The sequence below is a fragment of the Macrosteles quadrilineatus genome, unplaced genomic scaffold (assembly GCF_028750875.1).
Source record: "Macrosteles quadrilineatus isolate MER2022 unplaced genomic scaffold, UCM_ALF_1.0 Scaffold_1__1_contigs__length_201487025, whole genome shotgun sequence".
NCBI lineage: Eukaryota > Metazoa > Arthropoda > Insecta > Hemiptera > Cicadellidae > Macrosteles > Macrosteles quadrilineatus.
Genome location: NW_026542594.1, coordinates 132,948,667 through 132,966,372, shown reverse-complemented (window position 1 = coordinate 132,966,372; position 17,706 = coordinate 132,948,667). Strand labels below are relative to the sequence as shown.

At 35.0% G+C, this 17,706-nt stretch overlaps 1 protein-coding gene across 1 annotated transcript in view; it reads left to right on the top strand.

Moving 5' to 3' along the window:
- Nucleotides 1-2,825: 2,825 nt before the first annotated feature.
- LOC128985254 (protein farnesyltransferase subunit beta) overlaps nucleotides 2,826-17,706 on the top strand; it is a 55,455-nt gene continuing 40,574 nt past the window's right edge. The window contains exons 1-4 of the mRNA XM_054404648.1: nucleotides 2,826-3,383; nucleotides 13,042-13,185; nucleotides 13,645-13,757; nucleotides 16,087-16,212. Of these exons, the coding sequence (XP_054260623.1) occupies nucleotides 3,279-3,383; nucleotides 13,042-13,185; nucleotides 13,645-13,757; nucleotides 16,087-16,212 (488 nt within the window). The 5' untranslated portion in view covers nucleotides 2,826-3,278. The remainder of the gene's footprint in view (nucleotides 3,384-13,041; nucleotides 13,186-13,644; nucleotides 13,758-16,086; nucleotides 16,213-17,706) is intronic.

Here is a 17,706-nt window from a genome sequence, read left to right as displayed (position 1 = left end):
ACTGCTTGCGTATTAATATATAGATTGGATCTTTCAAGTTTTATTCAAACTGGAAGAGCGGGAACTTCGACGCATGATTTTAACTTGAATCAAGTTTACAAACCCGATCCTTCAAGTTTGCAGATTTGACAAACCAAACTTTTTCAAGCTTGAATCAAGTATTTTTTTCAATTTATATTTAGATTAGATAGTTCAAGTGTTATTCAAATTAGTGTTAATCTTCGTTAAATTAGTGTTAAACAAGTGTTAATCTTCGTTTAATATAACGAAATACGGTAAAATACAAGTTCAGTTTCGCTGAGTCAACAGTGCCGGAAGATCAAAAGCAATAAAAGTGAACGTCGATTCAGTGTAAAGTAGACCTCCTGCAACGCTTACTACACCAACAAAACTCGCTTTTAGTTACATCGTGTTTTGTCATAATTAGAATAGAGCTAAAATTATCATATTTGGTACATACCATATCTATTAATGCTTCTTGACAACTGTTTGGTCATCACTGTAAATAGGTATAGCCTTTCGTCAAAATTTGTGGCATAAAATACCCGCAAGGACGATCTGAAAATTTCTGGCTATTAGGAGATTCATTTCCTTCTTTACAATACTTATTTCGTGTGCCTATGACATTTAAGGTACCTATGACACTTGAAGAGTGGAAAGCTATTCAAACTGGTTATTGTTTACAATGGAACTTCCCAAACTGTTGTGGAGCGCTGGATGGCAAACATATTCGCATAAAAAGGCCTTTGAATTCTACGTCAACATTTTTCAACCACAAAGGTTTCTATAGCATAATACTATTTGCTATGGTTAATGCCGACTACACTTTCAGTTTCATTGATGTATGCTGTGACGGAAGAGCCAATGACAGCACAATTTTCAAAAACTCTGACTTAAATATAGCTTTGGAGCAAAATCTTCTTCAGTGGCCAAAGAATGGTTTATGTGTGGCTGATGATGCTTTCCCGCTACGTCACAATCTGTTAACAACCTATAGTCACAGAAACTTAGAATTAAGTGAGAGAGTATTCAATTACCGACTCTCAAGAGCCAGAAGGGTATCCGAAAATGCATTCGGAATTCTGGCCTCAAGATTTCGAGTCTTCACAACAACACCTATCGCAGTATCAGTCGAAACTGATCACCGGCGTGTGGCGAGTGGCGATTAGCACTAGCAGAAGTGCAAATGCCCCGCTAGTACCGTGCTAGTTCGCTAGCACTAGTGGTCACGTGACCACCCCCTCCACTTATTAGCGCTAGTAATATCAAACATGTTCAAAACGACTAGCAGCGAGTAAAATGCTAGCGCGCTAGTAATTTTTAACGCTAGTAGACCGTTTACACGGAGCGAATTTACTAGCGCTAATCAACTAGCTGCTAGTACTAGCCTCGTGTACACGGGGCTTTTAACGATGGCGATTTAATTTCGCCAAAATGCGTCTCCTGTAATAGGATGCATTAGGATCAACCGATGGACACAGGTAATTTACCTTTTATTGATTGTCATACCGCCGATCCGGAAGAACAACAAACAACATAAAATGAAGTTATGTATAATAGTTTGGCAAGCATATTTGAAAATATGCAAACCATAACTGCTGTTCTTTATAAGGTTTCAACTGTATACTATAAGATCCCCGTGCGTAGAACGGGTACACAGCTAGTGCACGCTATTTCATTAATAACACTCTTTAATGATTACCATGTTGGCATTTAATTATTTTTATTTATACCATTAACTTATTTTTGTCTATCGACTTATTCAGTAGACGATGTTTATACTTGATATATCTTAATACTGAAACAGAGTAATGCCATAGTATTACCATAGACTAACCAACACAAGTAGACTTATCATCCAATTGTAAATTTTGAAGCACGTTTTTCGTGTCTAGTTCATGTACGTGACACAAAGGCGCTAGTGTCGATAAAACTTTGATTCCATTATTTTAGGGTTAATTTCTTGATTTGTGCTTTACTGTTTGGTTATATAACTAGGGGACAAGTTATTGTTTATGATTAGATCGTATTATTTGGTTAAACGAGGTTTTAAATGGCTGTAATAACGGGAAACAAATTGAAAACAAAACACGACCTCTACATAAACCGTACATGAACTAACAATAAAATTGTCTTCAGCTGTTCCATAAGGATGAGAAATCTACTAAGGGAGTATGTTTTATCTATGGTATTACACATCTACCATAGCCATAATGTTCTACAGTATTTGGTATAATACACAGTATTGGCATTCTGACGCCATCAATTCCTAATTGGGTAAAATATGAAGACACGGTAATAAGGTAACATATTAGCCATCCTACTACTATTACTATTTTGAATTGTTATTTTTGTAAAATGGATATATCAGTTGGAATAAAAATTAAATACACTGTACAAAACTATTTGGTCGTGTTGTGTTGCTAGTTTAATAAATTACCAGACTATCAATATTTTATGCGAGGACGAGGAAGACGAAATCAAATTTCAGTTAAACTACAGACAGTTCACACGGCCGCCTTCAAAGGTGGCCGTGCAGTTGGATGGATTTTCCACCTTGGTTGATATAGAGGTTGGTTTTAAAAAGTTTGTATACTTTAATCATAGATAAAACATGCTTTAATCTACGGCATAGTCCGTTGTCCCTTAAAAAGCCACTTTAGTGCTTTATCACGGCCGCCTTTAACTACCGTAGTTAAAGGCGGCCGTGGCTTTATACTGCCCTTAAAAAAACTGAACAATCGTGATCATAACAACATTTTTCGAATTCGATAAGCAGTATTCATTCGCTTTTATCGGATCGGTTGATCGGTTAATCGATTAGGACTATTTATTTGATCTTTTGATTATTTTCTTCCGACTGAAGTTAAGAATTTAAAAATTTCCTATTTTGTACATTCATAAATTAAAAACGAAAATATTTTGTGGTTGTTATTGTCAGTTATTGGTTCTAGGCATACAGTGAATAGAAAGTTTGTGTAAGATTCTGATACAGTTCCATTCATTTCAAAACAATTTGGTGATATAAGATAAGCCTAAACTAAAATGTTGACAACTTTTTTAAACATTAGGCCTATAGAGGAACTTTATTTAATTTATGTTGGTTAAAATTATAATGAACATTATTTGCATGTAAAAGGCATGATAGCCTATAAGTTTTATTCAATACCTAATTTCAGTGTTAGACCTGCTAACAATCACAAAGTTTTGTTTTTTAGTGATTGAATATCTTATCCTAGATTTAGATTTAGGACTAAGTAAGATACAGACTTACAGACATGTCCATCACAGCTAAAGGAGACAAATGGTGTAATATTGCTATTAGTGGAACTACTGAATTGTTTGATAATGAGGGGCTCGAAACTAAAACCTCAAAAGAGCAAGTAAGTAGCACATTGTTAGTAAAAATATGTTGCATTTTAAGGAAACATTAACCGATGCTTAAACTTAGGGCCTATTTTGCATGTCACCTACATAAGCCTAGACCTAGTCTAGCAGTTAGGGTCTCAGATTAAGTGTAAGATAACTTAGGGATGGGTCGGTACACTAGGAACTAGGGGTACAGTTTCTTAACTGGGCTAGGCCTATGCTAATATCAATTGAAACTATCGAATTGAAAATATTGATTAACAATTGATATTTTTAAATATAGCCTATCTATTATAAAATTTAACTATCATAACCTAACCTAACCAACCAAACTTGCTGATGGTGAAAAAATCACATGAAAGTTTACTAATCGAATCGATAGGTTCAATCGATATTAGCATAGCCCAGTTAAGAAACTGTACCCGGAACTAGGCCTAGTCCATAGTAACTAGTTCCAAAATGTACGGATGTTCCTGGATCGGTACCTTTCAGTGCCGATCAGTACTAGGTTCAACTGGTCCAAAGGAATGTAACTTAATGGTAAGAGGACTCACGTGGAGAGTGTTATCCATTCTCTCTTTATCTCTCTCTCTCTCTCTCTCTCTCTCTCTCTCTCTCTCTCTCTATCTATCTAAGTTACCTATCTCTCCCTCTCTCTCCCCTCGTTACTTGCTGGTATTCCGTCATTCTGTCCTATCCATTAAACCCTTTCTCTTTGTTATCAGTCAGTGTCGATGAACAACTACTTACCTTTAAGTTAACTACAGGCTGTGGCCTTCAAAGTGGCAACATTACAAGTAGGGTTGTAACAGCTGTTTTGTTTGGATGCAGCTAATGGTAGCTAGGTAAATACACAAATACTATTTGTGTATTTATCATTGACTATTACATCATTCAATGGTATTATTTAAGATTACGAAAGCTTGGTTGCTGGGATATGAAAATATTGACTCCACTTTAAAAGTACAACAATTTCTAAGAGATCACTGTAAGAAAACAAAATACCTCCACCGCAGCAAACCTGTAGACTAAGCGAATTTCCATTTGCCTGATTGAATTTGCACTAAAATGTCTCCTTAAAAATATCACATCTATTCCCTATTTAAATAGCATTAGTTTAACATTTAGGCTACTTAGGTTTGCTACAACAGGGAGGGTAACGAGGTGTTTTTTTTTTATGAGTACAAAATAGTATAATACCCCCGCCGCAGCAAACCTGCAGACTAAGCGAATTTCCATTTGACTGATTAGATTTACACTGAAATGTCTACTTAAAAATATAGGTAACATTTATTCTTGATTTAAATAGAATTAGTTTAACAAGTATTTAGGTTTGCTGCATCAGGGAGGGTAAAACTGTTTTTTTTTTGTAAAATGTGAATAGTTAGTAAGAAATAAAAACATTTTCCAAATTTGATCAAAATATGTTCACAAACAAGCAAACTACAACAGTTTACTTATTCTCCATAAGAATAACATGGGAATTTTAAATTTACAATTTTTTGGAATTTTCTCCGTAACCATTAGGCGCATAATAACGCTTCAATATACTAAATTATTTGTTTTTTTAAGCTCTACAAAATGGTTTGGAAAGAAATTGCTAGGTATGTTTTTTGGGTCAAAAATGGGAAAAACCTATTTTTACCCCATAAAACCCCCCCTAAACCCCCGTTCCCATGGTCCGATCATGCTGGATCGCGAACTTGTTCGAATAAACGTACGTTTACACGTTTGTACCAAATTTCATCAAAATCGGATCATTTTTGCCCGAGTTATCGTGCTGACGGACACATATATATATATATATATATAAATATATAAATATATATATATATGAATTTGAACGGATGGTGTTTTTGGCCTTCTAGGGACCTCAAAACGAAAAAAAAAAATCGGTCCCGCGTCCAGGTCTTACCATGAGTACTACGGTAATAGCTTATTCCCTATATGGGAAATTCGCTAAAATGAATGCATTTATCAAATTTTATCAAAAAATGAATGCATTTATCAAATTTTATCAAAATATGCTCATGAACAAGCAAACTACCTACAACAGTTTACAATTTTCTCCATAAGAATAACATGGTAGGCTTAATTTAAATTTAATTTATTTTTGTATTTTCTCCTTAGCCATTAGGCGCATAATAATGCTTCAATATACTAAATTACCAATTTGTTTTTAAGCTCTAAAATGGTTCGGGAAGAAATTGCTAAATTTTATATTCTTAGGGTCAAAATTGGGAAAACCCAATTTTTACCCTAAATCCCCCCCGTCCAATCATGCTGAAATGAAATGAAATGTCTTTATTTGCTTTTAACATGAAAAACATGCATTGCAATCATCAATGTTAATAGTCACTTATCATACAAAGCAAACCATGCAAAAATACAGATTTGAGTACAAAACCATGTGTTCTACTCTACAAAGTTCTACTCACACAATAGGCTAGGCATACCTTTTTTTTAATTGAAATCCTCAAGTCTGGCTGGACATTTATTAATTAGCCAAATTTTCAAAAAAACTTTTGAATTTTTTACCTTTTAGTTCTTTGATTGACTTCGGTAATTTATTAAAAAATTTTGCTCCCTTGACATAAGGGCTGTTTTCTGTTCTCTGGAAATTTCTCCTCACTCTGAAAAAATCATTACCCAGTCTAGTGTCATGGTCATGTATTTGTCCTACATTAAAAACTAAATTACCAGAACAACTGCTAAATTTAACCAAACATACAACCTGGTATACATACAGGTAGCGTACAAAGTCAAATACTATGTGAAACAAAAATAACTTTACTTGGAGTCCCCGGGCTAACTTTTGCAACTAAACGTAGAGCTCTCTTCTGTAACACAAAGATCCTTTTGGTATATGAATGGAAAGAACCTCCCCACAAGACAAACGTTCTTCATCATCATTTACAAGGATTAATTTTCTTTGTTCTCATTTTAGCTAAATATCCGAATATACCACTCCAAAATAAACAGCCCTTAACACTTAAAGTGCCGTTGACATGTTTGAACATGAAAATTGCATTTATTTCAATGTTAAGCAATGGGGGGAATTCCCGTCATCAGCACCCAACGTGTTAAAGTTTCACTGTCCAAGTAGTCTGACAGCCTTCTTAACAGAGAAATTCCAATCAAAACCATAGCAGCAACATGATCAATGTGTTTGTCCCATGTAAAATGCTTGTCAAAAAATATACCAAGAAATTTACAAAAATCATTACCATCCAGAGTCATATCTTCACATGCAATGCTAAGAGCTGGAACATTGTGACCAATTGAGAAATTAACAAGATCAGTCTTACTTAAGCTTACCTTTAAATCTATTTCTAAAAAATAAGCATTGGCAGCTTCTGCAAAATTTGTTACAGTAATATAACTTTGAGATTTGCCATATTGTTTGCCCAGCACAGCCCAGATGTGTCATCTGCATACATACATGCAAAAACATTATCCATAACAATAAAACTATTTACATAGACTATATACAAAAAAGGTCCTAAAATTGAGCCCTGTGGGACCCCTGATGTTACCACTTGTGTTTCAGACCTATGTTCTCTCACTGTCGTGCCATCATCAATAGACACTGTGGTGCATTGTTTGCGATTTTTTAGATAAGACTCCACCAGACTCACTAACCATCCTGGAACTTTATAACCAATCAGTTTAGCCAATAAAATCGAATGGTCAACCCGATCAAAGGCCTTCGAAAGGTCTAGCAGAAGCGCTGCCACTTTACAACCCTCATCAAGTTTTTCAAGTGCAGTGTGAACAAAATTGACAGCAGCAGTGATAGTGCTCCGACCCTTTCGAAAGCCATGCTGAAAATCTGACAAAATTTTATGTTCATCAAAAAATTGTATCAAACACCCAAGGGCAAACTTCTCGATTACTTTACTAAAAGTAGATGTGAGAGAAATAGGCCTATAATTCTGCACATCTGTCTTTACTCTCTTCTTATAGAATGGTTTAACGATGGTGAGTTTAAGTAGATCTGGAAAGAATGATGTAGACAACACAGTCTGAATCAAATAAACCAGAATAGGTGTCAGTTCAGATTTACATTTCTTAAACAAATTAGGTGAAATATTGTCCCAGCCTGAAGAGGTTTTGTTGTTTAAGTAATTTATAATTGAAATGACAGATTCATTAATAATAGTAAGTGGAACTCCCCAGTGAGTATTCATAAAATCAGTTCCCTGGTTTTCAAACAAGTTAAGCTCATTTTATACTACATCCTTCTTAACAATATCTACAAAATAATCATTGAAATGTTGGCTTACAACAGGATCCAAGATTACTTCATTACCTTTTACTAGGGAAATGTTTCTCTTAGACCCAGATTCCAATCCAGGCTTACTTTTAATGCTATTTACAAATGACCATGCACTCTTTGAAACATTGTCTGATGAAGTTATTTTAGATCTGATATGTTCAGATTTTGCTAATTTTACTTCTTTGCGAAAAAGAGACTTAAGTTGTGTGTACCTGGCCTTGTAAATCTCACTGCCAGTTTGTTTGAAAACAGTATGCATATTTATCATACTTGCCTGCAATGCTAATGTACGTTCACTTAGAACCACCTTACTTACAGCTTTATCATGTACCTTACCTTTCTTTTTAATTTTATTAACAGGACAGTTTACATCTATATGCCACAATAGGATGTCAAAAAACTCTTTCCATTTATGATTAACATCCATAAGAACAAAAACTGAATCCCAAGTCTCCTTGGACAGACTATGTCTAAGGCTAGCTACATTTACTTCATTAAATTTGCGCTTGTACAAAAAAGTATCAGTACAATTGTAAGCTACAACAGCTTTAACATCCACATATTGTGCATAATGATCAGATATAAAACCATTTATCACTTTGGCTTCTGTAAAATTAACATCTGTGATTATGTGGTCAATAGATGATGATGAAAATAAAGTTTCTCTAGTGGGCAGATGGCCTAAAATATCCACTAACCTGAAAGATTAGGCCAGATCCAACAAATTTCTCTCTTCATTACCATCATTCAATGTAGGCCTATCTATATTCAGATCACCTAGTATACAAATTCTCACCCTGATGCTTATTTTGAGATGGGTGACTTTAACAAGTTTTGGTTATAAGCTGTTAGTTTTATACGATATATTATGAGTTACAATAGAAAAATGTATGCTGGTTCACAAACTCGTTCAAATAAATGTAGGTTTACACGTTTGTACCAAATTTCATCAAAATCGGATGATTTTTGCTTGAGTTATCGCTCAATACTGGCAAGTGTACTGACGCATACGGCGCCACAAGACTTGGTGCAGTCCCTCAGCGAGAGAGGAGTGAGTGTTGTGCTCAACGGGGAATCTTTGTCTTTGTCTGACAAGTCAAAGACTCTTAACGTTGTGCTTGATAGCAGCCTCACCTTCTCTGACCATGTCACACTTGCTTCGCAGCGCACGCTAAGAAGGCAGAGGGCTGTACAGGTTTAGAAGTCTGCTGCCAGAATCTGCGAAGCTGCGCCTCATGCAGTCACTAGTCATGTTGGTGTTTACATATTGTCTCCCTGCTTATGGAAACAGCATCTCTGGAGTAGACATGACCTGAATGCAGAAACTGCAAAATTCAGCTATTCGCTTCATATTTTGCCTAACAAAATTTGAACATATCTCTCCCTTTAGAGTTGTAGCGGGAATGATGACAGTAGACACTGTTTGCAGGATCATGACGTGCTGCATGGTGCACAAGGTTCTTGTCCTACAGGAGCCACTGTACCTTCTTTAGAGGCTCTCTTTCCGGGAGGAGGTCTCTAAGCGCAGTACCCACCATGGAGGTCTCCAGCTTCTCTTTCCAAGAGCGAGGCTTGAGTTTGGAAGACGAAGCTTCTCGTACTTCGGTCCAAAACTGTACAACGACCTCCCCTCTGGCCTCAAAAAATATTCTTTGTCATCATTTAGAATTAAGATCAAAGAATTGTGCACTGATGGTTAATTATTGTTATTCATATTGTCTTGTTTCTGTTTTGTTATTGGTCTATTTATTTGTTGTTAGTTTAATATTGTTATTGACAAAAGTTGTTCTGAGAAGCAGTAGTTGTATTGAGAAACACTTGATAAATAAATGCATTTTTATTTATTTATTTATTGTTAATCTTGTTTTGTTGGTTACTCATCACATAAATAAAATTATACACAATTTCCTAAAAAAATGTGGAGGTATATTTCAAGTTTACATCAAAACTCATCTTCAGCCTCTAGTAACAACATATCACATCACGACCCATGGAGAAGAGACTAAAAGAACACCAGAAGAGCATTAGTAACCATGTGGAGAACTATTCCAAACTTAGTGAACATGTCTTCTTTGAAGAACATAGTATACATTGGACTGAATCGACTATGATCTACCAGGAAGCAGACTGGAAACTTAAGAAATCTTAAAGAAGCTGCTTGCATGGCGGTTGATAAAAGAAGCATATCCCAACCTAGTGCTACAATCAGCCCCATGTTTATACCTTTGATTTCGAGAAGAGGTTGAGAACAAAATTAAAATTGAAAAAACAATAATAAATTAACTGTGATTACATAATATATACATATATAACAACATTTTTTCCTACTAACTTAATTTTAAAATAATTCAAACATATGTTAATTACTTAATTTATAAACAAACATTATAAATCATAGTTTATTTACTTGATATGTTGTTACTAGAGGCTGAAGATGAGTTTTGATGTAAACTTGAAATATACCTCCACATTTTTTTTAGGAAATTGTGTAGCCTATAATTTTATTTATGTGATGAGTAACCAACAAAACAAGATTAACAATGATAATGCCATCACGAAAAAAACATACCGGAATGAATTATTTATTTATTTAACGTACACATAGGTACCGTATATAAATATATATCTCTATATATAAATGTGAAATTCCGATCAACGCACAATCCAAACCATAGCACCTAGAAACATGATATTTTGCATATATATTCCTCTCATAGCGTAGGAGGCAGACAATAAAAAGCGATTTTACAAAATTCCCAATGGGCCTCGCCCCACAGAATGTGAAAGTTAGCATGGAGTTTTTTTGTTTACATGATCGCAGATGAGAACTATTTGAAATTACAGTAGTTGTCTGCAATTTATTCCATCATCAGCTGTTAAAATAAAAATTAAGTTTACTAAGGTTATTTCGGACATAATTAAATTTATTTTTATAATTTCTCATTTTGTCCGTACACCCCTATTGAAAAACAAAAAATAAAAATTGTGCATTTTGGACCATATAAACACCATAGTTGTGAAATTACCCTAATTTATTATGGCATTTTCGTTTTATCAACTTCTAATATGTGTGATTAGTGTTGGAGAAAGTGGAACCAGACTTAGTTTTTTATTGCATTTTAATTTTTAAGAACTTATGATATCGTTCTGTTAATATTTTTGTAGTTGTTTAAACCGTTTCGTAGTATGGACACTGAGGTTTTAAATGTTAATAGCGATTTCGTTCCACACAATAACATTCGCATTAGAGGAGATGGTGGTATTTATTTACTTCACTCTTATTCATAATTCATCTTACATACACATGCGAAGCAATTGTTGAACATGTTGCGGGAATAATTACCTTAATTCCAGGGAATACTTCTATGAAATGTCTAAGCCGTTTACCTTTGGTTACCGAAGCACGGGTATTCCGCTAGTATATATATACGGTTTATATATATGAATCTGAACGGATGGTGTTTTTGGCCTCTAGAAACCTCAAAACGAAAAAGTAAATCGGTCCCGGGTCCAGGTCTTACCATGAGTCCTATGGTAATAGCTTATTCCCTATAGGGGAAATTCGCTAATAGCCTATTTGCTATAGGGGAAATTCGCTAAAACTAAAAAATATTATTTTTCCCCAAAGTGATGAGGGAAGGGGTTGAATTTGTCCCCATAAGGTCCATATTGGATCCCGGAGTAGGGCAAACATATATAAGTACTCTTCTAGTGAGGGGTGGAGGACTCCTCTCGGTTTTTACTCCCATAAAAGCCCATGTAAACTCCCGGAGTAGGACACAGATATATACTCTACTAGTGAAAGTGGTTGGGCTTCGTTACCTCCCGATTTTTACTCCGATAAGAGTTTATATTGGATCCCGGAGTAGGACGAACATATATACTCTACTGGTGGGAATGGGGAGGGGAAGGCTTAACCCTATTCCATGCAGTGTCTTGCAATTTCTTATCTGCCTCTTATTTGTCTTTGGCACACCTATGATCTCGATACCACATGTCATGTTTGTTGCACTTGTCGTCTAAGGGCTTCACTCCTTTGTCACCACGAGCCAGCCGAGCTTGAAAATGGGCAAATGTCTGATCTGTTGGGGTCTGGTCGAGAAACGGCTTTTTCCTATTAGTACTTCTGTCTAATAGGCTATGTGGGTTAAATTGCCTCAGCAAAACAAGCAAACGTTAAAAAAGTCTGCTTCCATGTCGTAACCTGAATAATATAGGCCTATTACTATCGTATGGTGTCCTTGCTGATACATGAATAGGCTAAATAAATACGCCTTTATTGATCTAATACAATCGCTTTTCATAATAACTTTTGTCTTACCTATGTTGATAAATAACAATAAATTAACTACCCTAACAAAAAAATTACCTAACAAATAGAAACGAAAAAAAAACAAAAGAAAACTAGAATTAAGACAATCTAAGTAGGTCTAAATAACAATTAAGTTAATCATCAGTGCACAGTTCTTTGATTTTAACTCTAAAAGATGAAAAGGTAATTTTTGAGGCCAGGGGGGAGTGTGTTTTAAGTTACAGTTTATGGTCGAGGTACGAAAAGCTTCGGATCCTTCCAAATTCCAGCAGCTCTCAAAGGGAAGCTGAAGATTTCCATGGCGGGTTGCTCTAAGAGACCTCCTCCCGAAAGAGAGCCTCTCAAGATGGCTCTTGTAGGACAAAGAGCTTTTTGCACCACGTCATGATCCTGCAAACTGCGTACTGTTATCATCACTACTTCAGCCCTGAATGGAGAGACACTGTTTACTATCTTAAACTGAATCCAGTCAAAAACCACAGCCAAAATACAGGAAAGCTACGAAAACTATTAACAAGCTACCGAATCTGGACCTGACAGCCTACTTAACATAAAAGAGGACTTCAACAACTCCATCATTTTTAAGACCATGTATGAAATAGAAACTAACCGATTTGGAAACCCTGCAGAAATTAGACAACGTCGCAGGTACAACAATTTAGGGAAATCCACACCCCAACCCGTCCATCCACCAGACACTGACAGTCTAACAACGGTCCCGGTTACACAAGTAAGCCTCCCGCGCCGCAAGTGTAAACAGTGTGATGTGACAACCGGTACAGTGACTCTCGTGTATATAAACTTTGTAGCATAGTGACCTCTGATGATGCCATAAGCTGTGGTGAAATGCGCATCAGGAATAAAAAAAATCAACAACTTCAAGGCAACACAAAACAAAAAGGTAATTTGTTAAAACTGTTCTTGAAACTGGGTTATATTACAAATCAAAATTATCATTCTTTCAACATTAAAATCATGAAAATTCATCAAGTGGTTGGTTCAGAATCGTGAAATAAAAAAACCTTGTCACGTTTTAATATACAAGATTTCTAGTAATAATTTTGTTTTAAATTTATTTTAGGATAAAGTGGAGAAGTCCATTGAACGGTTGTTCAATTTGTTTTATAAGAAAGCAGAAATCGACCCTGAAGAGCCTTTGCTTCTTAGAGATGTACACTTGCATTTCCTAAAACAACATCTGTGTCATTTGCCAACTGGTTATGAGGTAGGTTTTGATTTTATTTAGGCCTAGCTTAGATACCATATGCAGAGTATTGAACTGGTATAATTTTTATTAAAATTATTCTTGCCAATTTTTAGAAAATAGTTTTAAAAAACAATATTGTAAAAATGTTGAAGAAAACAATACTTTTTCCATGTAGGTATAGGGGAGAAAGGACCAAATAGGTGGAGAAAGTAAAAAACTACACTAACACAATCAATGCACAGACAAAATTTGCATTATAAATCATCTTGTGTGTCATTCAATTGTGTTATTACACCATATTGACTCATCGTGCAGTAATTATGCAGTTATAGTATAGTCTATGCAATTTGAGGTAAATATTCATTAATTTTACCTGGCAAAACATTTACATGAATTTTAGTTAATATAGTGGTGTTTGTTTATCTATAGTGTTGTATATAGCATTATTTAATTGTGAGTTGATGGTTTTATGTTCAGTGTTTGGATGCAAGCAGACCATGGCTGTGTTACTGGATAACCCATTCATTGGTGATGTTAAACTACTCCATTGACAAAGAACAATCCGGTCATATAGCAACATTTCTAGCAAGGTATTTTTTTCCAAGAGTTTATTTATTTTGATTTAGGTATTATTATTAGGGCTGAAAGACAAAATACCCCTACCACAGCAAACCTGCAGACTAAGCAAATTTCAACTTATCTGACATTTTACTAAAATATTTCCATAAATAAGACATATTTATTCCCTATTTAAATAACATTAAATTTAACGAGTGCTTAGGTTTGCTGCTACGGGGAAGGTAAAAAGTGTTTTTGACCATACGTCAATAGTATACTTACTTACTTACTGCCGTGGCTCCACAAATCTCAGTTGATTCTTCGCCTCGTGTACCAGCCTCTTCCACCCTTCTCTGTCTTCTGCCAAGTTCGGCCTTCCCAATGGACGTTTACCTCCAGGTGTGGCTCTCCAAACTTCATACAGTCTTGTTCCTTTCTCTCTTCTTAGCACATGCCCTATCCAACTCAATAGTATAGGATGAAATAAATAAATCTGCCAAATTTTATCAATATATATCCATAAACAAGTAAACTACAACAGTTTTTATTTTCTCCATAAGAATAACATGGGAATTTTAAATTACAGTACACTATTTTTGAATTTTCTCCGTGACCGTTAGACATTCAACAGCGATTTTATATACTAAATTATTTATTTTTAAGCTCTACAAAATGGTTTAAAGAGAAATGGCAAATTTTTTTTTGTTTTTAGGGTCAAAAATGGGAAAACCCCATTTTTACCCCATAAAACCCCCCATAAACCCCCATTCCCATGGTCCGATTACGCTGGATCGCGAACTCGTTCGAATAAATGTAGGTTTACACGTTTGTACCAAATTTCATCAAAATCGGATCATTTTTGCTCGAGTTATAGCGCTAACGGACACACACACATATATATATATGAATTTAATGGATGGTGTTTTTGGCCTCTAGGGACCTCAAAATGAAAAATTAAATCGGTCCCGGGTCCAGGTCTTACCATGAGTACTACGGTAATAGCTTATTCCCTATATGGGAAATTCGCTAAAAATGAAACTTAAAATTTTTTTATTGAATTCTTTATGCTAGTTTATAACATTGATTTAAGTTAGGCTATTTAACATGTTCACTGCGTCATAAGTAACCAATTACTCGTGCCGACCTGCCATGCTGTGCGGCATCTAAAACAATCACTCATTCCCATAGTGCATTTTGCGTATCGCGATAATCATGTGATCAATATAAAAGTTATTTTCCCAAGTTTGTAATTTATTGGAGATTTTTTTTTTTGTGTAGCTGATGACAAGTAACCGGTAACTTGTGCCGCACTGTGGTTGTTTTGGTTATGTTGTTAAATAAAAAGTTCCTTTTTTGAGGGTGGCACGAGTAACCAGTTACTAGTGTACTTCGAATTCCTGCCGCTTGGAAGCATTCCTTCATATGCGCGCACTTGTCACTGCGAGTAAGTGTGAACGGTGGAATGTCAGGTTAGCCTAAAACGAGGTGTTGATTATATTCACGTTCTTTTTTATTATTTTATTTTTATTTATAATAAAATATTATTATAAAAAATTTTTATTTATAAATTTATAATTTTTATTTATTTTTATTTTTTTTATAAATTTTTATTTATTTTTATTTTTTTAATTTTATTTATTTTATTTTTATTAGGTAGTTTCATCTGTGTTTTTACATGGTAGTGTGTATTTACAATGAACTCAAGCAGTGATGAAGAAACATTTAATGCTCCTCGGGCAAAAAAAAGTAAGCCCATGTTGATAAAAGTTAACAACACACAGTTTTTAGAACAGTTCGTTAATGATAAGTTAGCTTCTGATGCTCCAAGCAGTAGCAATCTGTTAAGTATACCGAGTAACAGTGAAGACGATGATTCTGACAAAGTGATATTGCTGACCCTAATCATAATCTCTGATCCCTCCGATAAAAATCTCCAAAGACGAATCGGCAGATTGTGTTGAGTGCAATGATTACATACAATACAAGTGAACAGCTTCAAACGGACTTACCAATCAGGGTCCTGGTTGCTGTGAAGATCCTGGTCCCTCTTGCTATGTTCCTTTGCTACATGCAGAGCACTATTCTACAAGCCATGACAAACATAGAGACAATGACTTTCCTTTTTGAGGATAAGAATATAAGAGAGATTTTTTGAGATAAGAATATGACTATATGTTTATCGGGAATATGAGCTATCACCATACCAAATTTCAGCCCAATCCGACCAGTAGTTAATAATAGTAAGATTATCTCAGTCATCCTCATAATAAATAGAGACAAGGAACATTTATACCAACCATCCAATTATTAAATGTCTTCACTGGTATTTTATTGAGTGTAACTTATATTGTTGTTTTCCAGATGTCAGAATGAGGATGGTGGTTTTGGAGGTGGGCCGGGACAGATGTCTCATCTTGCCCCAACATACGCTGCTGTAAACACTCTGTGCTCTCTGGGCACACCTGAGGCTTATAATGTTATTGATAGGTCAGTCGCTAAAATCTTCATATTGAAACCAAAGGGTGTCTAAGTGCAAAACTCCGGGAAATAATTCTATAATATAATATAATTTTTTTGAATAATTAACTTTCAAATTACTGTAGGCTACATAATAAATTATATTTCCTCGAATAATCTTTCTCAAATTGTGTAGTGAAATAGTATCCAAGAAGTGTGGAAGTACTGTACGGTGAAACGTTGTTAGTTTTGTTGGAGGTTATGGTGGGGGGGGGAGGGGATGAGTCTACAAATAGGGGCGCATGGGGAATACTTGCATTTGGGGTGCAGTCAGACTAGATACACCACTACTGACTGTGATACTGACTGTGACAGTCAGTGACGGCAAACATTTCTACTTTTGTATTGTATATTTGTGCCTCTCTTTACTTATTTAAAGGTTAGCCTGCTTTCTTATTATAGCCTATAGTTTGAGACCCATATAAAAAGTACTCTTTTCATAAGCAGCAGGTGTATGTATGGGGTGTTGCAACTCATAGCTTAAAGCTGTATTGGGAGTTAGTTCTTTTTTCTTCAAAAATAGCAATTACTTAAGTGTTGAATAAATACAAAGAGGGCACAGGTAAAATCTTAATTCTTTCAAACAAATTTATACAAGAAGTTCTTGGACTAACTTGAGCGATTATTCTTATAATTCTTTATTGTATTTGTTTGTATTTATTGTATTATCTCTAGAGTTTAGTCTAATTCTATTCCTAAAAGGTTGCAAGATTAAATTTGACCTAATATACTTTCTAACGGGTTATAACCACACAAACTACAACTGTACTAGTTGTCAAATAGCAAATGAATGAAAATCAAAGCCTTTAGAAGGTAAAATCTAAGGTCCTGTAAATAAAAATATCACGAATAACCGATAGGCTATAAGGTATAAAACGCCAAACTCATTTGCCAAATCACCGAATAAGAGCAGAATTTGATATAGTATTATAAATTATTTTATATGTTATTCCTGGATTTATATATGTTTTTTGTACTAATATAGCTTTACCTTAGATTGAGGAAGAATTTCAAACATGTTCATAATAGTACTGTAGTACTGTAATAACAAAAACATAGTCCTTTGTTTGAAATTCATTGTTGGTAATGGTGAGTTAATGTTGTTCAAAAGTTTATTGCAGGCATTTTCCATCACGATGGTAAAAAACAATACACAACGTTTCGGGATCCGGAACGGCCTTGTTCCATTTTGAACAAGGAACTAAAGGATAGGGAACTAAATTGTTCAATAAATAGGGAAACAACAAGTTCTCCTCAAAATTCTCACGTTATGTTAATTCGTAGTAAAACTCGTGATAGAAATAAACAGAATTAACACCCTTTTTGGGGCATCGTACATCACTCCGCCATTTTGTTGGTTTTACTTTTCCAGGGACCGGACACCATTTCTGTTGTCTCCGTGTTTCCGATTGGTTGGCCATGTTGCTTCAGTCTCATTGGTGGAGTCATTGTGTACGGCAGTGT